The 24,040-nt window shown below is 36.6% G+C and overlaps 1 protein-coding gene across 1 annotated transcript; it reads left to right on the top strand.

Moving 5' to 3' along the window:
* Positions 1-942: 942 nt before the first annotated feature.
* LOC138330513 (uncharacterized) lies at positions 943-18,171 on the top strand. Its single transcript, XM_069278080.1, has 18 exons — positions 943-1,024; positions 1,335-1,460; positions 2,276-2,395; positions 3,591-3,728; positions 3,975-4,250; positions 5,097-5,214; positions 5,595-6,756; positions 7,073-8,261; positions 8,583-9,952; positions 10,191-10,884; positions 11,032-11,090; positions 11,870-11,977; positions 12,104-12,260; positions 12,356-12,539; positions 13,375-14,978; positions 15,263-16,540; positions 16,918-17,436; positions 17,737-18,171. Exons 1-18 carry the CDS (start codon positions 943-945, stop codon positions 18,003-18,005), a joined length of 9,453 nt encoding a protein of 3,150 aa, XP_069134181.1. The 3' UTR covers positions 18,006-18,171.
* The last annotated feature ends 5,869 nt before the right edge of the window (positions 18,172-24,040 follow it).

Below are 24,040 nucleotides of genomic sequence, written 5' to 3'. Positions count from 1 at the left end.
ACATATGGGCAGTCGAAAGGGTTAAAAAAGAAACAAATTTAAATGTAAAATCTTAGATGTTTTAAAAAACACTGGGATTTGTAAGAGTATTATTCTCTGGTATTTTACTGAAACATAAAACCATTGGAAGTTTTCATTACCAGCATTAGCTGCATAATAGTTATCAAATTTTATCAAAATGGTTTGCATGTCCTTGGATTAATTTCTCAAAAATATTTATAAGCAAGTGTACTCTCATAAACATATTGATGACATCTGATTCCTTAATTCTAAACCGTAAAACAACTGGTTATGCAATGTATCCCTGTTCTAATTATGTGTGAGTCATCAATGGATGTTGTGCTTGTTGTTAAATCATATTGTAATACAATTTTCTTGAAATTAAATACTTCCAGGTGTGAGATTAAGAGTTAAGATAAAAACTGGTACAAAGCTTGGAGCTGGAACTAAGGCGAATGTGAGGATAAATGTAGAAGGGACAACGAATAGTGTTAACTCAGTATACCTGGGAAACGATTTCCAAAACGGTGACACAAAATATCGTGACGTGGAATTCAGTGTTGGAAGGATAAAACGAATAACAATTTACCATGACAATAGTGGCTGGTTTCCTGGCTGGTATCTGGATTATGTATGTTTGTTTTACTAATGGATAACATTAATCATTTATAAATAAATGATATGTCAAGATCAAATTATTGTGTAAAATAGAAATTCATTTGCTTTAATCAATCCAAATTCTAGTTAAATGCTATATAGTAATTATCATTTTAGTATCATCATACATTAGATGATGTATATACTTTTATCATTTAAAATAGCTATTTTATATACACGATATATTTCAAAATAGTATGTTATTCTGGCCTTTATTGATATATTTGGAATGCATTTTGTTATTTTTAATTGATTTATTTTGTTTGATGTAGATTCAAATAACCGATGAATCAAACTGGACTAAGGTATACGTTTGACTGTGACTGTTGGATTAAGAAGGGAGACAAACGACAAAGGAACTCGAAAGGTATTTACAGTACTCAAGGCTTTATCACTCGTCGTCAATAATAGGGGGAGATGCCAGATCATTTTTATTTTTATGTTCATTTATTATCAACAATACATGATTGCATCGATATTGACATGGTGTATAGTAATGGATAACCTTTTTCAAAAACAATATTTGGTGTGATTCAACCAAATATTCTATTAAATGAGATACCTTGTCGCTGGTAATCGACCGGATCCAGATAGTCAATATAATATCGTGTTTTCTGAACAAAGCTGTTCGATAAAATGATGTCTTACTTATTTTAATAATTTATTGTTATATACAGAATGTTACTATGACCAACCAATCGCCAACTGCCGTAATACCCCTGCAAGAGTTGAATGTCACATTGGAAAATGCACCCGGTGTAATGATGGATATTTCATCGACGGATATGCTGTAGTTGTGAGTGGTGAGTGAAATACCATGGTGGTGCAAATACACTTAAAATAATAACTACTATTTATCTAGTATGGCCTTGTTGAGAGGGCACTATTGCCTCAAAGCAGTGCCGAGGGATGGACTAGACAATACTATGAGTACATCATCCTAATATGAGACGCAATGTTGTTAGATTAAAAGTACAAAATATGAATTGTCGTTCTTGAAAACGAAAATGAATGAACTGTCTTCTGTAGAAAAGGAATATTTGTTCCTTCCCCGTACACAACAGCCTGTTTGCCATCTTGACTCTTGGTTGAAGTGCAACGTTAAAATGACGTCATGTAAGTGTGACGTCACAATATATTTACGTTTAATTTCGCGCCACTTCAATAGCCCCCGCTTCCCCGGGCGCTATTGCAAATATTACCCTTGTGTATAGCCAATCATAATCCAGTTTTTTGTCACGTGATGTACTAAGTAATTAGAGTCTACGTTCCCTGTATCTTCTATAGCGTGAATGTGCGTTTCTATGTGGTAATGTTTTGAAATTGTCGTGTGTCGTAAAACGTCATGATTCTCTAATTTACCTAAAGTGTACTACAGGAACACAACGTAGATTTTAGTCAACCTTGTGGTGACTGTTCTGCTTTAATACCAAAAGGTTGTTCGCTGTTGTTATGGATGTGTTATGCTAATCAATATAAACCAAAATGGTAATTTAAATTTCTTATCTTGTCTCATTAGTAAAGAACTCATAACATGTAGACTGGTCATATCTACGTTTTATGTACACACTAATATAGTTCCATAAGAAGATATTTGTTACAATATTCATGATTCCAGCGTGTGGAAGGATACCCGACTGCAGTAATACGCTATGTCGGAGTCGGTCAGACCGCTGGTGTACAAGGTGTAGAGATGCTGACCTGTTTAAACTAGACAACGGAGGGAGGTCATGTGCAAGTAAATAAAACATTACTATGTGAATCAGTTTTTTAAGAAGTTTTTATCTGTATTCTATACTTAACTTTTTTTGGTGACATTTTCCTTTGCTTTCTTGTATCAGACCCATTACATTATGTTCTGCAAAGTTTATTTTGTCAAATTATGATCATCAAATATTCGCTTATATAAAGACATCACTCGATGTATTTGAGAATCATGTTGTATTATGGAACTTAAACCTATGGTAAACGATATCCACATGAAGTACTCCTAAAAATAGCAACATCATTTTCACTGTCGTATAATTCTATCAATACATATTACATCATAGACCTATAGAAACTCCAGTCTCATTTTGGAATTAATGAAAGGTCTATTAAGACGTGCATAAATGTATTGATGTTGTCTTATAAAGGCACACTTCTAAGGTGTAACACATACATGGAAATATAAGAAAAAAAACCAATCTTCAAAATCTAATCCTATATACTGACAGCTTCAGTTTGCGGTCGCCATTTTGATATATATATGGGGAAGGGAATCACGGGTAATCACCATGGATATGATGCTTAGAAGTAAACTCATTATATCATCGAGCGGTTCAAACGCTCTTTTAACCTAACAAACGTAATATTCATCCGGCAGAAGCTCAGTGCTTTCGCTCTTTATTTGAAAGCGTTCAGATGATTTAGACCACCTTCCAATATAATCAGCTGACCAAAAACGGAATATCTGTTACGGAAATACATTGTCTTCCTTCTCTAACGCGGGTTTCCTACTCAAATGAGGATTTTTGGGACAAGGATATAGTGTGAATATATGAATTTAAAATAAACAGAAAAAAGTTAGTTCCATAAATTGTACTTATTAACATTGCAATGATTGGCCTACTGAAGCATCTGGCTGCGCCCTTTAAGGCCTTACCTTCAATAATATTAATTAATTGTGATTCAGTCTGTAACCACCTGTTTAGATTTAGATACTGATATGATTTTTCCAGTCTACCAAACATAGCAAAAAATCCCAGGATATATTCAACCTCTAGAGGTATTTCTACAGCGGTCAAAACATATATGTTTAGGAGAATTGTTTATACAATCTCCAAATAACAAACTGTTTTTAACAATCTAGTTTGGTTAATTTTGGAATGACAATTTATCATGTCCGTTGCTTAAATTTTGATTCACTATTATCACCTTGAACTAATTACTAGGAACGTGTTCGTGGGAGGACCGGTGGTGTTGGCCCGGCACGTGTGGAAGTCCGGATACTCACAACTATGCCAGGAACTGTGCATGTGATAGTATCAACTTTAGGAGAGTGTACGATTCAACACAAGCGAGATGTGAATGTATGTTGATACGTAAAACACACTTATACAGGAAATCAAAACGGAGAAGAATGTTATATATTTTATAATACATTTATAGTAAATCAACTACGTTATTTTTTTTTATTACACCTGACATTAAAACAAACTGTATATTTTATATTTGTCTTTAAGCATACAATATTGTTCATCCATAATTGCCATTTCTTTCGCGGATTTACTTGCAAGCTTACATGCCATTTTTCAAATTATCTTTGTCGTTTTAAGTGAAAAAATCGCCAAAGGCCGTGACATGCCGAATGAAGATAATCGACGAAAACAATGGTGAACGTATGTCTCTCGTGTCACCTGATCAACCGAATCATTGCTCTAATCAAAATGACTTCTATGGGAACATACAAGTTAAGCAGATTTTTACGGAGACGAAATTTGACTTTCTAGTCGACGTGTCCAATTTTAATTCTACAAAACCAAAATTCGTCATGGATTATGCATTTGGTGTCACTGATGTGCATTTCCACATAGTGAGAAAACCTCTGTCAGGTAAGATGCACAAAATGATTTATATGTTTTTCATTCATATTTCGTTAAATCATAAAATGTCAGGAGATTAAGAGCCATTATAATATTAGTATTTTAACGTGTGGTTGCTATCAACTGCATACATTGCTGTTGATATTATATTCAACTATATCTTGTCGACATCTGCATGTAGCGTACATTATTCTGTTGCTATTGACGGATTTTCTATCTGTTTTCAAATTTGTTTCTACAATAATTATCAAATTCCAAATTTACTTGACAAGATTGTGACATGCTTAAAGCGCCTACATACGCCTTCATAACATTCACTTTCAAATTCATATTTGTGAGCATATCCCTTTATGATTTGAAAACATGTTTTTGATGATAAATGTACAAATGGTATCGGATATAAAGTGAATGATACACGAGTATTATATTCTTGAACATTTATTATCTTGATCAAATTGGTATAACGGTCAGTAACATGTGCATAATGAGCTATGCTTATAATGAATTTATTTCGTTAGTAAATCGAGTTCCATTAAAAACGTGCTTTGCAGTATTTTATCTTACTATACATTATTTGAGGTTATCTTAATGGTGCTTTTTACTACTTATTAATCTAGATTACTGTACATATATTTAGTAGAAGAAACAAAGATCCTATTCCTCAAAACGTGTTTCTCTCTATTATTTAATTTTACACACGCCTTGTATTTAAAAATTTTATGATTTTTACGCGATTGTATTTTACAAGCTAAGCTTCATCCTTTTTTCATAATTCAATGTTCGTGTTTCAATGAATAACATATGAAAATTGTACATATCTTTGTCATATCAAAAATATATAATGCTATGATACAGGTTCCGACACCGTGAAGACATTTTCGATCAAAGAAGACACTAACAGTAACAATCCTTTGAGTCATGTGACCTATGATCGAATGCTTGTCAATTCGTTTTCCTTGAGAAATGGACAAAGGTATGTATCATTGTAGAACTCCCCTCATAACTCGTCGCGTGTATCCAGACCAAAACTTCGCATATAAATTTTGCAGAAATGCAATCGTTTAGTAGATCTAATGTAATGAAATTTAGTTAAATATTGAACAAGAAAAAAAAAGAAAATAGATTAATACTCTCACTCTGAGAGCCTTGGCAGAATTTGACCTAATTACACAACTATCAGCTATCAAATATTTAAAAAAATAAATAGCATACTGTATTTTATACATATATTATCATACAGTGTATGTACCGCTCGTTATTTTGGGAATGTATACACACAAATCTTTCTCGAAGAAATATTAAAATACGATTCAAATATACCAATGCTAACAATTATGTATATTTATATTTTAGGCTTTGTTTACGATACATAGTGCAAGGTGGAGGCCACATGATTTCTAAGAATGTCCAAACCAATACCCTTCACTCAGTTCCATATCCAAAAACTTCCACAACGAGAGAATTATGTTACTGGTATGACGATGCTCCACCAGAACACTGCCTGGAACATTCTGTTTGTGGTACAGAACCACTGGACACGGCCAGTCGTATCCTGACCAGTCGGAACTTCACAGTAACGTTCACAGGCTGGGATGACCCCTCTCCGGTACCGGGAGATCCAAAATTCGCTTCCGGTATACACACATACGTGGTAAACATGTATGAAGCTAAAGAAGCAGGGCCTGACTACCTTAACGTAGGTAGGACTCCTGTAATACCAGCAGTAGAGCAGACCTCGCCAGTTGATATTACCATCCCATCGAATCTACCGAATCCGGCTATGTACACCGTAGTACTGGAAGTAAAAGACATCGCCGGAAATGTCCGACAGGCCCGAAGATTCGTCTTATTCGACAATTCATCGAAAGTAGTCACGCGGGATGATCGACCATTTTATTCCACCACGGCCTCTCAAGGTACTGGATACAAGTGGCAAACAAACCTAGGACAGATTTGTTACTCCTGGACCGACAGATTCATCAATGACAAATTTTACCACCTAAATCTCCTTAAACCAATAAAAGCAGACTACCATGGTTTGATATCTGGTATTTACGAGCAGACGACTGGACTCCTCCCCGTATCAGGAACCGAGAATGTCCATGGTTTAACAAGGTTTCGGTATACCCTGAGTCGTGACGATGATTTGATCATCCAAGAGACAGATGTGCCCAACTTTACATCACAGATGCTGTGTATTTCCCCAACACTAAGTGACGGGGAAACCTATCGTCTTCATCTAATGACAGAGGATATCATGTCCCATTCGTATGAAGAATCCGTGACAATTCACATTGACTCCAGCGAACCTGACATAGCTGATGTTTGGCTCGAGAAAGTCGGATATGAGAGACTCTTTGTACACAACAGTATCGACTTATCTGAAATGACCCTAACATTCAAGGCTATAGATGTCCACAGCGGCATACATACTGTTGACTGGTCCCTTGGTGCAGTCTTTGGAGGGAACGACATTGGACAGGGCTCGCTGAGTGTTCAAAGACTTGACAATAATGTAAGTATACATTTTCATTAAGAAGTGAGAAAATGATCCTTAGCTGAATATGTAGAATCAAGTTCATTCCCATTACACGATACAGCCATGCTAGCTATATATAAATGTTCATAGTTGCACATATCTACATTGATACTGTTGAACTTTTGCAGTATCTCGTCTTTGCATCGATTGGAACGTCTTTGTTATGTGACCAAACCAAACGTTGTTTTCTCTAAATACTTTGATGTTACGCTCGCAAACAATATGTATACCTACCCAAAAGGGTAGACAACTCGTTTATATGTAAAGTCGGAATATTTTTTTTATGCTACAGTTATCCTGCCCATCTGACGCTACGACCTGTTACTGTCCTACTGTTGGTCCATGTGCCTATTACAATTTCACTGTCGATCTTAATTCCCTCATCCACGGTAACACTCATATTGGGAATCACAATCGCCAGTACCACTTTACCATAACGGTGACGAATGTCGCTCGACTCTTCACCATAGATCACTTGGAGGTTTTGGCTGACGACTCTCCCCCAGCCCCGGGGGTAGTGATGGAAGGGGTGGTAGGGACACCAGATATTGACTATATAAGTGAGGAAACAGTAATTGTGAGCTGGGCTGGATTCATCGATCACGAAAGTGGTATAAAATTGTACAAAGTGGGTCTGGCTACAGAATGTTTGGAAGATGCAGACTTTGTTATTTCAAATAGTATGAATAACGACACGCATTTACAGGAGACAACGATCGAATCAGTCCGTGTTTCTCTGCCACAGGACGGGAAGTACTACGTGACTGTAGTGGCTTACAACAACGCAATGGAACCGTCAAAGCCTGTCTGCTCGGATGGTATCGTTCTGGACAGGACTAAACCAAAGTTGGTCAATCTTACATTACAAAGTGCAACTATGAGAGAGACTATTATATGTTCTGATGGGAGCGCCTGGTTCATAACAGCAAACTTAACGAAACATGAAATGAATGACACCGACCACTCTGATTATTGTATGAATTCGACCACCAATGACTTTGTCTCGAGTTTACCACTGAGCATCTCAGATTCCACAGACGTTTCGGCTTTGACCAACAACATAAGTAATTCACAAGGTATCATCTATCTCCCTATTGATATGATGAACATAAAATGGGATATAGTAGAAAGTGAAAGTCAAATACACGGGGCTTTTGTTGGAATAGGCTCAACAAGAGACAGCGTTGTGTCTCCAGATTTGATCGATTACCAGAAAACTCATCACAAATACTTCTTCAAGAAACGACACACTGGTCTCAGTAACGGAGATGAGTTCTACATCTTCATTAGAATAACCAACAGTGCTGGCCTTGAAACGACGGCTGTGATTGGTCCGGTTCTTCTTGACGAGTCTCCTCCCAATTGTCCACCTAACTTGCTTCCAACTTTCCGTGGTGATCATTTGCTCATGGAATGGAATAGAAATGAATTTGACGACAATGAGCAACAAGAGGATATATCATCCTTTTCCTATAGAATAGGTAAGTTATTGTACTGAATTGGATATTATTCGAAATATTCAATGTAGCATTTTTTTAAATATGATCATAAATTTTAAAAAATGATAAGCGTTTCAGATTACATTATGCCGATAATAAAAGCCGGTCTCGCCTAATATTTTCTTCTTTCACGTTTCGATATTTAATTGTTTAAGGTATTCATGCAACTATGTACAAATTATTATCGTTTGACACTACATTAAGTTAAATATAAAGGGTTTCTTCTATTTGTTTATCATTTGCAGATTATTGTTTCTTCCAATAGCTGAACTTAATCATTGAACTTTGAACCGATCATTCTAGGTCGTCAAGGAAGACTCGTTTCCGGATTACAATATCTCATGTACGCCGAATGTGGAGACAGACTGTGTTTTCAGATTGACTTGTCAGATATCCAGGAGTACGATCTTCAAGAGCAATTTGAATTCTATCTTCAAGTGTATGCCTTTAACGACGCAGGCTATCACTGTACTGTAGATACCAAACCATTCTATCTTCCATCTATTCTGCCGCCTGGTCATGGACTCGTATATGATGTCATCTCGGACAAAAACTCCCATCAAAACGACTACGTAGACGTCGAAGTGATTTTAGCCACATCAAGATTATGCGTTACATGGACTGGGTTTGAACATCATGGCGCGGTTGAATATGAATTCGGTGTAGGACTAAGTCCTGGTGCAGACGACATTATTCCATTCCACCAAGTAGATGTTTTAGGCATCTATTGTGAAAGCTTTACTAATCTTACAAACTATGTACAGTACTTTACTGCTATCAGGGCATCGTCAACGGGAGGGGAAAGGGTCGGTATTTCAAATGGCTTTATCCTAGTGAAAGAAAGCGATATCGATTCATCTATCTTAAAAGTGTATGACGGACTAGGATGTTCCGAACAGAAAGGCACGTTGAATACTACCTTGTTTGTAACAGAGGACCTCGAACTTTTTGCTGGTGATATACAGTTCCACGTCGGCCATACCTATAACTTCGTTTCAAACGCTAGTATTTCTGTTGATAGCACAGAAGCAGATATTTACAATCAAACTCAAGTACAACAACGTTTCTACGTTTCGTTTGTACCACTCATATCCTTTCCGCGTTTCAATCTGACTTCAAATGATGGAGAAAACGCTTATGTAAGCATTAACGTGTTGGACTGCGTCATCGATCATGACATCATGTTTGTATCAGATCACCCATCCGTCTACTGGTACAATGATGATTTCCATCAGTATGTATCATATTACGAAGTAGAACTCCGGGTGTCATCACGTGACAATAAATCACAAACTGATCACGTGACAATGGCGTACGGCAAAACGTCTGGTAATGCCGCGGTTTACATTTTCAATGACGTATCTTTAAGATCCGGGCGGTATATAATTTCTATCAGACCTTGTATTGGGGAAATGTGCTTTAGATGGACCAGTTCTGACGGATTTGTAGTCACGGATGCTACATATGATGAGTTTAGTGTAGAGGCTAACTTACATAAAATAGACGATACATGTTCATTTGTAAACATCGCATTGTCAAATCTCGAATGTCCATCCGGAATAGCTGAGTGTGACGTCATTGCGCAATGGGGAATATTTCAGAACAAAATCGCCACATTGCAAGTCACACCATGGATTTCACATACGTTTTCTGATAATCTGAACAACAGTACGGTAAGTAAAACTGCATATTCGGATTTTTAATGTCCATTTATTTTATTACAAAAAATCTGCTCATCTTACTAAATCTTTGAATAAAATCTGTACTGACTTATTGTAATTTACCAAGGGATACAAATTCCAACATCAACGTGTATTTCTTCCGGTTCAGCTTTGATTAATAGTAGTAACTCATAATCAACTGTGTATACTTTAAAATTTTGACCATTGTTTTTTTCATTCCTTACCACAGATTTCACAGTGTATTGAACTACCACGCTACCCTCACCAGCAGTTGTACACATGTGTAGAGATACATTTTCCTGATGGACCCTCTGGCATAGAATGTGTGTCACTAACAGTGACAGAGGATCCGAACATTTTCGACAAAACTATCTTATACGAAATCGACTCAGATTTGGATATTGTTAATGATATCAAAGGCTCTATCCATGCATCGAATTTAGGCCATAAACTCGCATGGCTCCACGAGACCGAACTCGACTTTTCTGCAAAACCTGTTCGGGTTGGAGGAATCATTCTGGGGCTAGGAGACCGCCCGGTCACGTGGTATCTTCTGAAGGATAAAAAAGATCAGTTGACATGTGAAAACAACCCTCTGTGTGTAGCTGTCTATCAGACTGTTGGAGGATTTTGCGCTTTTCAGGGGATCGAACTTGAAAACGAAATGATCCACTACATCTGTGCCAAGGTACAGAGCTATACATCTCCGAATGGACAGATCCTAGCTGCTTTTCAGACTTGTGGCGATGGGTTTGTTTTTGACGAAAATCCACCCGAGAAAGGTGACGTCATTATTATATCACAGAACAGGTACATCACCAACAGCAGACATATGCTGGTCCACTGGGATGGGTTTCAGGATTTCCATGGTTACAAAGACCTGGGATACCCGGACAGCATATCCAGATATGAATATTCAATAGGTAGGATAATTGGTATTTATTATTGTCTAATAAAGGTACTTGAATTATTTTATAACAAAGTGATTTTCAAGTCATAGTTAACGAAAAATATTTTATGTATACTCCTTAATTTAGATATTGTAAATTTGCTTATTTTCTCTTTTGCAGGAAGCAATCCACATGGACAAGACGTTGTGGCTAAGAAAACAATCGGTCATTCGAATTCCGTAAAAATCAATAGCCCGAATCTCCATGCGGGTTTCACATATTACGCAACAATCACTGGTTGGTAAATTTGATGCCTGATTAACAGTTGTATTTAACATGGAAATGTATTGACATATTATGTTTTTATATGTTGCTGTCTCGTTTGTTAATATTAGTCAATTCTCTACTGACAGATTATGTTTTGTAAAATTGTTACCAGCATTTGATCACGTGGGCCATGCAAGCACAGTTGTCTCCCCTGGAGTTGTGTATGACGACACGCCCCCTACGCATGGAACATTACGTGTTGGAACCTACCTAATGTCACGCGACTACATGGGGCCAAAGGTCAACGTACACTGGACAGGTTTCCGTGACGACGATAGCGGTATAGATATGATACAGTTAGGGATTGGATCAACCGAATCTACACCAGACATCTTGAACTTGTGTGATTTTTATGGTGATTCTGCCACATTTACAGACCTTTCTGAGCTGCAGGACGGAACAAAATATTTTATAATCATATTAGTAAGTAAACACTATGGTAATATATCACAATAACATTTATTATAATTCACAAAAACAATAACATCATTGGTATCTCATACAATATACAGGAGATATACAGAAGCCTTATAAAGTGATGCTTATTTGACAATATGTTTGTGGTAAATTAGGTTGCAATTAAAAATATCTAAATGATTTGAGGAAGCTTTATCTTCTTTGACTTCTTGGTTTAGAATGTAATTTGTTTTTTTGTATACCTCCTTCTTCTTTGTGTTTTTTGCTTAATCAGGTAACAAATAAAGCAGGACTTTCAACTTTGGCATCCTCGGATCCATTTGTTTTCGATCGATCAGCTCCGGCACCAGGTACCGTGCGAGATGGCGTCAATGTTGAAAAGGTGTGGTTCTTTTGTTTCAGTTTACAGTGTATACAGTTCTGTATCTAATATCATGATACATTTTTTGTCAATGGCTGTTGTTTTTATATACATACTATGATTATAAATTAAATATTCCATCGGCAGCCGGACATTGACTTTCAATCTAACACGACACATGCTGGGTGTCATTGGTCCGGATTCAGTGACCCTCATTCCGGAGTGTTGTATTATACAGCAGGTCTAGGTACCCAGCCGTCAGAGGATGACGTCAGGAGCATGACTTCTACAGGAACACAAACAGGTAAGAAAAATAATATTGCATGTGTTGGCCAAATAGATAAATGATGAAATAATATGCAACAATGTAACAATGACAATGTATTCTTAATTTAACAGCAATACGCTGGCAGCATACCCTTGTCCCTGGAGAACAGCATTTCTGTACCGTACAAGCGTGTAACGGAGCTGGCATATGTACATCTGTGTCATCCAATGGCTTTACTACAGACTCTTCTCCACCAATCCCAGGAGTCGTCCATGTAGGAATTGATGGACATCACTCCAGATACTGGCCTCATCCGTAAGTACAGATGGTGATTCTTTGTAGTATATCTTTTTCGTATAACCGAAAAGAGATTGATGTAGTAAACAAAATCATTATGTGTATTTTGTTATTTTAAAGGGACAATTCACTCAGACTAATTCTTTTGCATAACCAAGAAGCAAAATATGGCATAAATGTATTGTTCTACATTTCTTATGAAACATATAACATAAAATATTGACAAATTCCACGTCATTGTTTAGTATTTTAATTAATTTCGTTGAAATATCAAATCGTTGATCAATACAATTAAGCAGGTACAATATGGACGCTGTACCCATACCCGAGCCAAAGTCACGCACTTTAAACAAATAAACTACATAACCACTGAGAAGGTGATCAAATGATTTTTAGGCAAGGCAATTCACCTAATAAGGTAAACACACTACGGTCAGAGCGATTTGAGCAGTTCTATACAAAAGTTGCATGACTCTACGAGCAAGGGACAGGGTTCGGCAAACAAGAAGTTCGACCACAATGTGTAATGGCGGACAGCAAGCGAGTTTGAACATCTACCCACATGTCAAAACCATAGGCTTTTCAGGCATATCATAGTGAAAGCGACTGGTCTAATTTTCATTAGAACTGGGTTTTTCCGGTATATGTACAAATTGTAATGTTCTCTTAGACTGAATTATCCCTTTAAAGATATATTTACTAGAAGGTTCATACGTTAAATTGTTAAAGCCATACAAGATACAATAACGATTTCTATAAATCGATTTGGATCAAATAAAGAACACATAACTGACATTAACAAAGTAAATTTGAATAAAGGAATATTAATTTGAACATTGTGCCGGTTGCACAGGGATACGATTCAAGCCCAGTGGTTTGGCTTCTCTGATGTGGAATCTGGGATAAGAAGGTACGAAGTGTGTATTCGAAGTGTCGACAGCGAAACATGTGATATTTTACCCTTTACCAATTTCCTTCTGGCCAACTACATGACAACCGCAGTCTCCCTTCCACTAGATAAGACCATGTGCGTGGTGGTCAGGGCAGAAAACCATCTGGGAATGTCTACAGAAAGCGTCTCCAACAGCTTCGTCGTGGATTCAACTCCGCCGAATATGGTCTCCGAACCCGTTATTCGAACCGATGGCGGATATGCCTCACTTAACAATTTATATCAATTTGACCCATCTGTTCTTCATCTTTCATGGAAGTTTCAGGATTCCGAAAGTCCTATTGTGAAACATATTGTTTCAATAACAACGCATCACGAAGGCCACACACCAATAGAAAACGTCAATCTACCGAATATTAACGAACTACGTATATCACTTCCAAATAAAGACTGGCTTAGACCAGGAGATACGTACATCGCAAGAGTGACAGCTTGTAACGAAGCAGGACTTTGTATCTCGGAGACGTCGAACAGTCTCCTTATAGACCCAACCCCTCCTCATCTTGGTGGAATCACAGAGCCGATGACCTGGTACTCTGTTACTACATCAGGTAAATCCGTGTCAGCAATGGAAATCACTTTGTCTGGGTTCATAGATGTGGAATCCCGGGTCAAGCTGTACCACGTGACCGTTGGTAAGACATACAGCGGATCTGAGCTCAGTAACGGCGTTCTGTCCTTTACACCATCCGATAAGGATACAGAGACCATACAAGTCGTATTAAATGACAGCATCAGACCAGGGCAGTTACTAATAATCACAGTATGGGCGGAAAACCACGCGGGACTGAAAAGTTCAGTGGGGAAGGTGACTGTTACTGTAATCTCATCAAACAACATTGACATGAACGGCGAACTTGAGATTCTAAAACATTCCTGTGATGTACATTACTGTAACAAGGATTGTACGTGTGCTGTTGTAGAACAAAAATGTCACGATGTTGGCATACATACTGAATGCAAGATCAATAATCAAACTAGTTCATTATCCATGGATATTGAAATAATGCATGGATCAAAGAACGCGCAAATATCACCATCTTCATCATGCATATCCGCTCGCTGGACAGTCGATGGGGCTGACGTACATAACATCATGCGCTACGAATGGAGTATGGGACAATATGACTTCCCTATTGGAACAGGAATATTTGATCCTCTACATGAAAGTCTGTGGTATGACGTAGAGCACCAAACATCTATTGTTCATTGTCTGAGAGGAGAACGATTTCTGAAGCACGATACGAGTTATGTGGTTTACGTCAGAGCTTGGATGTCTGTGTCAGAGTTTATTGGGTTTACGTCATCGCCGGTGCATATCGATAATACACCACCGTCTGTCAGAATGGGACGCTTTATCCGAGAAAATGACGAAGGGACATGCGACCATGACCTTGACTTCACCACGACATTAGATACGTTGACAGCGTGCTGGGGGAACGTGTTTAGGGATCCTCAAAGTGGAATCTACAGCTACCTTGTGGCGCTGGGAACTTCGCCAGGAGGTATGTCGAGTAATGGGATAAGCATAAGTTAAATTATACACCCATTTAGACTGAAAACGAATATCCGCATTATGCCTATATAGGTATTACTTTAGAGAGTTGATTATTGTTAAAAACAAAACAAAAACGTAAAAAAAGTTTTTTGTTGTTATTTAGGTGATATTTTAATAAACAAAATGTGTTTTATGTCATTTTAAACGTCTTTTTTTTTTGCTTCTAGCAGATATTGAATAATTAAAATTTTATGTCAAATCAAATATTGATTAAGATACATTTTTTTACAGGGGATGACGTCATTATAACTACTAACGTTGGTTTGAACACTTCGAAGTCATGGCCTGACTTGACACTATCTCCAGGAACAACATACATGTATTACGTAACCGTCACGGCTACAAATCAAATCGGACTCCATACAGCGCTTGTATCGGATGGGGTGTTGGTCGATAACGAAACACCATACACAGGTGTTGTGTACAACACAGACAAATTCTATAACACTTATGTACAAAACTCCCGACACATCGGAGTATCGCTCCGGGGATTCGATGACCGGCATTCGGCTATTGAATCCTTCTTCGTCGCTGTGGACAAGTCAAACAATTCTACCATTGCATCTTTACAGTGGGAATGTATAGGCTTACAAAATACTTTCACATTTCACAATATCATTCTTACAGATGGACAGTTTTATAGATTTGCTGTTAAAGCCATAGACTCTGCTGGATTTGAAAGTGAAATTATATTTTCTCCTCCAGCCATGTTTGATTCTTCCCCACCAAATGGAGTCTGGATTTCTGAGTTATCGAATTTATACAATGAAACATTAGCTGCAGAAAACGGGACAGTGTTATGGACGAAAATGATAGACAGGCATGAACACACATCTGTGTATAAACTACAAGTTATTTTCGATGGTATGGGAACCGATACCGGTACCACGGTCAATGTCACGTTTGAAAATCAAAGACACATCTTCACCACCCAAGAAACCATTAATGGGGAGCATCGATTCAACACCACATTAGAAAGTTCAGCCTTCTTTAATGGCACCCGTAGTATATCATTCAAGACGGAAATTATACATTTTGGGGTCAAAGTTAATGTTATATTGGATGTCATGGAGTTTAAGGCACGTGTGGATAACACTGAAGACGTCGTGAAAGTGAGTCAGGTGTCCCCGACAGAGCTAAATATTACTGTCAATGTCATGGATAAAGAAAGTGGAATTAAAGACATTTACGTCGCCGCTGGTTCTACACCCGGAGGTTTTCAACTCCATCCGCTAGTTCTTGTACCGCGATCGTCAAACAAATTGCTCTTCACAGAGGTACCCCATGGACAGGAAGTATATGTTACGGCAAAAGCGGAGAACCACGCTGGAGATCAAAGTCACTTTCATGCCAAGGCTTTTGTAATGGATCATACTCCGCCACAAATATCAAACGCACAGATGACTATGACCTATGAATCGTCCGGAGGGATATCAGTAACAAAGATCAACATTACGTGGGATACATACGATATTGAAAGCTCTTCTACGGAATGTTCCTGTGATATAGGTATGCTCGTAGTGGAGTATTATTAGTTTTCTGTTTTTGAACGAAAGTTTAAAAAAATGGCTGTATTGTGAAACATTGTGATACATGTATTTCAAAGCAGAGATATATAGATTCGTAAATGTTTCATTGGGAAATGCTAAATCTATTATGGGTATGTTAATTGCAAAGAACAATGACCATAGGACGATACCCTGAGTAGCTCCACATTAGTGAAATACAGTTGACACGTGAATGCTATATGTCGAACACCGCATGACAACGAAAATATTGAAAAAATCGTTGCATATCTAATATAAGGCTATATTGTTATATTGGTAAAATTATGTCTTAAACATACTTGATTTAATACAATGTCATGTTCTTGTTAAATGTTTCAGTTGAACATACTAACCAAACGGTCATTGCCGGGATCGACAACAAACCTATGCTGAATCAGCTTCAAACTGAGCCTCTTCACCTGACACACGGTATAATGATATCGGCACACATCACTTGTTACAATGATGCTGACCTACATCAAGCGACAACTGTTGGACCCAAATTAATCTCCTATCGTCCACCAGACGTACAGAAAGCTGCAATATTCATCGATACCAAAGCAGAAACCGTAGCCAAAGTTCCTGTTCTCTACTCGAGTTCACCATTAATGTTTACCTGGGAAGGTATCGACGACTCATTTGGAATCAAAGGCTATTCGTACCGTATCCTCCAGGGTGGTCGGGTTACAAAGGACTGGGAGGACACGGAGATGCGGACCTCCGTATCAGTAGAGGACATCAGTCTCGCAGACAACCATCTGTACACTGTGGAGGTCATGGCCAGTAACTACGCTGGGGTTTATAGTGAAGTTATCAATGCCTCTATTCTCATCCTTGGAGATGTTCCTTCCCTCACAGGTAAGTGTACGGTACCGTCCTCGGAGGGGTTCCTTCCCTCAAAGGTAAGTGTACGGTACCGTCCTCGGAGAGGTTCCTTTCCTCACAGGCAAGTGTCTTACATTGTCAAATATATTCTTATAAGGTAATTATATTTTCATTTAATTACTTTATTATCAATCAAATAACTTATTTTTAAAACTCGCTGTTTGTTACCAATTGATGCACAATCAATGATATGCCCGGTGTCATTTGCTATGTGGAAAGATAATGTCTTTTATTAGTTTAAACTTAAGCAAAATCTTTATATATTTTATTTAGGTCATTATCCTCGAGTGTCCAGAACTGGAGATATTTTGGAAATCGTGTGGAGTGACGTGTTCGTAGTTAGACCAGACCTTGTTCCTACATACGTCGTAACCCTGGGTTCAGAACTCGGATTCGCCGATGTCATACGTCGCCTAGATATCACGGAAGAACATCACATGCTCGAGACTGTCTTCACCGGAAGTGACGTATATGCGGTCATAACATGTGGATATCAGACTGGAAAGTTTGTTATATTCCAAGGGAAACTGCCTGTGTCATAAATTGAACTGTCCTGTATATATCGAAATATTTTACGGCTATTTGCTGGTATGGATTTTCTATCCGAACAGTTTTGCCTTAAGTTTATAATTTTATATTTGACTTAATTCGAGTGTTCAAGCTTGTCGTTTATTTTATTGTAAATCAATTATTTAGATTTTGTGTATTCACTCTATAAATCATCAGGTAATAAAGTGTGTACTGTGTAGTTGACTGTATCAAGAAGGATTCAATTTTGCTATAATTATGGTCAAGTTAGTTGAATAAAATGTATTGACAAGTGAAACAACCTGTATGGATTAATGTTGAAAATTGTGAAAATTTTAAAATCAAATCGCATAGGCATTTTCTATTGTTTATTTCTCTGTTTAAATCACAAACTCCGCCCCTGACAGAATGTTACAACCGGGGTGAAATCTGCAAACAAAATAAATGCATTTCTATCTATTATGATTATATCTATCATTCCAAAGACCTTTTTAATAATATATGAAACCATGAATCATGAAAGTTACACGTATGAAAAACTGAACTAATAATTATTTACCAATCAACAAGTCTCTAATTTAACAAAATATGAATAATGGAGTCGCTTGTATACGAAATTATGTGTAGTTGATGGCAATTCTATAACAAATAGTCAAAAGAACATGAAAGTATCCATAATAAAATACTAATCAATCTGTAACTATATAAGTGCATTAGTGCCCACAACGGTAGGGGAACAGATAATATTTACATTTTCACTTCGCTCCGCCTCAATGAAACTAGTAAACTCTGATCACTTCATTTCCCATTGAAGATGCTTGGTCACGCGCATGAGAATGCATGCTTTTGACATAATTTACATTGTGACCTAGTTTTGAATGAACATTCTGTGATATGGCCTATAATAATATCGTTGTGTAGAAACACAGACAGAAATGCTTGATAAAGTGATGTTAGAAATTGCCATTGATATAATATTACACGTACTTTGATGAAACGCTGACTGTTAGGCTCATGTCCCCGGAAAAATGCTGAACATCAACACACCGAACGCAGTGACGTTCACTACTCATCGCAAGTAGGGCATAGACCTAATCGAACACAAGTAATGATAACGCGTACAATATGTATACGGTGATATACAGATACATACATGTACAAACGATAGATTCCATGAAAATACACTCAAATAGTAAACAGTCTGATTTTCCGCCATTAGACCTCACATTTATCAACGAAGCGATTCCACGACAATGGAGGGTCGTTGGAAACCGTCAACATTTCAAATCGATGTTTTTCTACTTACTTTATTCGGAATTTTAATCCCAAAACTCCAGTTGACAATTCACGAGCGATCTCAGACAGAGACAAACTTAGACAGCCTGAAATTCAAAATAAAGTATTATTTGGAATATGATCTCGTGTAGCGATTGCTGGATTTCGCTGGAAATGGCTGGATCCCTCGCTGGATAATCTCCAAGGATTTAATTACAATAGACACCAACATAACAGAACATAAATGTGATATTTATAATTATACTAAACTATAGTATGCAGCTCTACAAGACGCCGAGAGTATTTCTGATATAAATTACAAAACAGCTATGTGCCAGCTTTCACCGCTGTCATTAACAACACGGCTGCGCCCAGTACCGAAGCGTGTGTTTCGGTTAACCGATTACATAATGACTTATACATGAAACATCTTTGTTACTAATAATGGATGAATTAATTCTGATGTTGTCAGAATACTTAGTGATTCAACGGAAAATGTTAATTTCGATTAACAATAATTAGGCTAGAGAACTGTTTTAACGCATTCCTCACAGATTTTTTTATTGAAAAAAGGTAAAGACAACAACTTTTTTTCTTACATAATGGCATCCATCTTAGACCTGTTAGAATGAATTCCAGAGTTGTGGTAAATCCCATTTCATATGAGTGTTCCTTTCACTTATGATTTGATGAAACTCATTTCGAAAATTATGTTTCGCTAGACAAGTCTTGTGTTGATAAAAAAACAGGACTATATAAAACGTACGAAACTAACAATTGTTTTTAAATCATTATTTTGTATATACTTGTCATTTCTCGCTATCATACATGCTATGTTTTAATCGTGTGTTGAGATTTGGCATCAAAAATACGTATGTAACCGCTAACACCGGTACAGACGCCAGTGCAGTGATCAGTTATTCAAAACGTGATTAGGCTAATTACAGCTTAAAGGCATTTTTTTCAAATCAAGACAAAACAATTTCTGATACTAATATTAACACTGAAGAATGTTAAAACTACATTCCTTACTGATTTTATTGAATATACAATCACTGGTTTTGCAGCAAATGAGAAATGGAAATTTCACTAATCAAGTGATTAAGCGTTAATAACACCTTATGACCAACTGGGCCAATGTAGAGATTATTCATATTGTTTTAATGATAACGCATGTGTCAACACTAACTATTACAATTTTCAATACATAATAAAGCGCGCTAGCCAAATAATCCTTTATCAGAATGCGCAATTGTTTGGAAATCTCTGTATCAGATATATACTACACGTACAAGAAGATAACATTGTGCACATATTAGAGTAGCTGACAAATTAATGTATTCGCACTGAATATTACGCATACTGGTATGGTCAAACCAGTGTATTTTACTGTGGTTTATCATATGGTGCATTACTTTGTGTTAGAGTCATGATCCTCTAAACTAATCGGGAACATTCGGAACTTTCCGTAAACGGAAACCTTCGGAGCTAACCGTAAACAACAAGATGCTTTCTCGTTTACGGAAAGTGCCGAAGGTTTCCAATTGCCTCTAAAAGTTTGTCAAAGTAAACCATTGGCAACATATATATATTGTTTTGGGGGTTGGGGGGGTGGGAGGGGTGTTTAAGGTTAGGACACAAAACGCAAAATCATAATTTTGTCTTTATACTCCCGTAACGAAGTTACGGAGGTATTCTGGAATCGGGTTGTCCGCCTGTCACAACTTTGTTCGATGAACTCCTCCTAACGTACTTGAAAGATTTTGATTAAAATTTGGCACACATAACCCTGATATACAGGGGAGTTGAGTAAATTATATAGGATTATATATATATATATAAATTAATTCTGTTCATTGTTTGTTGAAAGTTTAATACTACAGCTATGCTGTTAGAACACTACAGCTATGCTGTTAGAATACTACAGCTATGCTGTTAGAACACTACAATTATGCTATAGAACACTACAGCTATGCCGTTATAATACTACATAATACTACAGCTATGCTGGGATACAACAGCTATGATATTAGAACACTACAGCTATGCTGTTAGAACACTACAGCTATGCTTTCAGAATACTATAGCTATGCTGTTAGAACACTACAGCTATGCTATCAGAATACTACAGCTATGCTGTTAGAATACTACAGGTATGCTGTTAGAATACTACAGCAAAGCTGTTAGAACACTATAGCTATGCTGTTAGAACACTACAGCTATGCTAGCAGAATACTACAGCTATGCTGTTAGAATACTACAGCTATGCTGTAAGAATACTACAGCTATGCTGTTACTAATACTACAGCTATGCTGTTTGTTTAATGATCGCATACAAAAATTCTTATTTCATCGCGATTAAATTTGTGAAGTTAGAAAAGTTAAACCATTCCTATTCATTCAACATTGCAAACGTTCTTTGGTAATGATTGTTGCGACGCGTCTTTAACAAGCTTTCAGCGAAGTCCCGAATAATTAATGTTGACACCTGATTTACGTACATGTATCAGAAGTAATGCTAACTTTGCCGAAAAGTCAGAAAGTTATTTTTTATTGAATGAATTTTTAAAAATCTGACTCAAGCCAGTTTGTAACTTAAGCTGAATCTAATTTAAGAACAATGTTAAATATAGCAATAGGTCTGCAGTGTTTTGATAAATATTTGATAAATAGATATGCCATGTTTGTTTTTCATTATACACCATCTTGCTATTATCAAATTAAGATATATTATGTACTAGTTTAAAGATTAAAAACAAATTCGGAAACGTAGTATCATGTCTTTAATTAATCCTACAGTTATTGCCTCATCAAAACGTTAATTGCCAATTTTATCCTATCTTGATCTTATCGGATCGTCCCTGGCAGCCGTAGACAAACAAATATATTTTTTACATTTATCAGCTGTGTTGTTTCACGATTTTCACATGCATGACGTCATCTAATCACGAAAGTACAAATAATCGAAAATTATATGTGAACAATATCACGAGCTATCAAGGGACAAAGGCCAAAACTGTTGGTCACACGTGTCCTGGGATTTTTGATAAGTTATTGTTAATAATATTGAACAAGGAAGACAACGAAATACAAATGTAATATTTAATATAGTTTCATTTGTCACCATTAAATCTAATATATTATATATTTATTTCATTTATTGTCTTTTACTTTAAAAAACATTTTGATAATTAGGGTCCTTCAACAGCTGAAAATAACACATTTCTTATTTAATCTGGTTGTATGACATTACATGTCTTAGTTTTCTCAATAAAATGATATCTAATCAATTTTGGAAGTTGAAGATGCAATATATTTAGATAAAATAAATAATTTAAAAGAAAATAATCCTTTCAAAATTGTTTCTGACAAGATGAGATAATCAATATTGGAATATTATGAACATTTTAGTCAATTTTCGGTGTGGAATTTAATTTTTAATATGTGTAGAAATCCTGCAGACCCTATTTAATGGGCAAGAATAGTACCTCGCCCCCTATTTTTAACAAGGCGAAAACCTGAGCGCCCGACAGGGACAAAGCAACCGATCATTCTCCTCCGACTCAATAGAGACTGTAAAGGAAGGAATCCTAATTGGACCGGCTACAAACCAGGAACCGGATCAATGAGTAGGGTAACGACAGAGCTATCTTTTTTGACACAATACGAAAAACATCAGAAGCTGACATTTGATGTAATAATTGAAGTTAGACACAACGCGACAAACATTAATAACTGATATTTGAATTGTTAATGTCATAGATATAAAATAAACCTCAATCATGCAAACGTTTACTCACAATTCCGTGTACATAAAGCGGTTATAATTTTATTTTATCAATACATAAAACCAAATACAAAATGTTCAAATGAAAGATATTTATCGCTGGCAGAGCAAAATAAATGGTCATTATTTCAACAATAATTGGACCCGTGTTGATTTAATGAACTCTCAGTGCAATAGTTATAGTTGATTTACTTGAAGAAGGAGTGTCAATTTGCGCCTTCCGGCGGCCAAGGCCGAAAAGCATTATTTTTTTGTTTACAGATACCCGTGAGTTAGAACATTACGATTTGACATATAATTAAGGTCAGGTGAGAGTCCATCGTGAGTTATGGAGGGTTTCACAGGTGGGTCACTTTTCTATTTTGTTTGAACCAAATGATATTTTTAATGACTTTTCATGAATAATAATGCATTTATTTGTTGAAAACATTTTGAAAATATAACTTAGTGTCAAAAAATACATTGTAGGTCACAGTGACCTAATTTTTAAAAATGTCAAAAATGTAAGAATCAAATGAATCTGGTGCCATGATGTACCAGAAAAAAATGTTATATATCATATTAGATTGCATTGAGCAAAATATTTGTATAATAATATTGTAAAATTTTGCAAAGAATATTGAAATATTTGAGTTCGATCTAGGAACTGGGAAACCAACTTCGGCCCTCCATTATTTTTGTCAGCGTGCAGTTGGCATTCATACTTCAATTATCAATTCATTGCTTATATCAAACTCTCGGATCGTTCCAGGTAGCCGTAGACAAACAAACGTATATTTTGCATTCATCAGCTGTGTTGTTTCACAATTTCACATGCATGACGTCATATATCACAAAAGTACAAATAATCGGAAATGATATGTGAACAATATCACGAGCTATCAAGGGCAAGGCCAAAACTGTTAGTCACGTGTCCTGGAAATTTTGTGATAAGTTATTGTTAAAACTATTGATCAAGGAAGACAACAGAAATAAAAATGTATACTA

The sequence above is a fragment of the Argopecten irradians genome, chromosome 9, assembly GCF_041381155.1.
Source record: "Argopecten irradians isolate NY chromosome 9, Ai_NY, whole genome shotgun sequence".
Classification (NCBI taxonomy): Eukaryota; Metazoa; Mollusca; class Bivalvia; order Pectinida; family Pectinidae; genus Argopecten; species Argopecten irradians.
This window is presented reverse-complemented; position numbering and strand designations above follow the sequence as displayed.

Bases quoted from the DNA above. Each gene is read 5' to 3' on its own strand.
- LOC138330513 (XM_069278080.1), top strand. From the start codon at position 943: ATGAATCAAACTGGACTAAGGTATACGTTTGACTGTGACTGTTGGATT. The intron at 3,729-3,974 runs GTATGTTGATAC...TGTCGTTTTAAG, and splicing joins AACACAAGCGAGATGTGAAT to TGAAAAAATCGCCAAAGGCC. The intron at 11,978-12,103 runs GTGTGGTTCTTT...TTCCATCGGCAG, and splicing joins ATGGCGTCAATGTTGAAAAG to CCGGACATTGACTTTCAATC.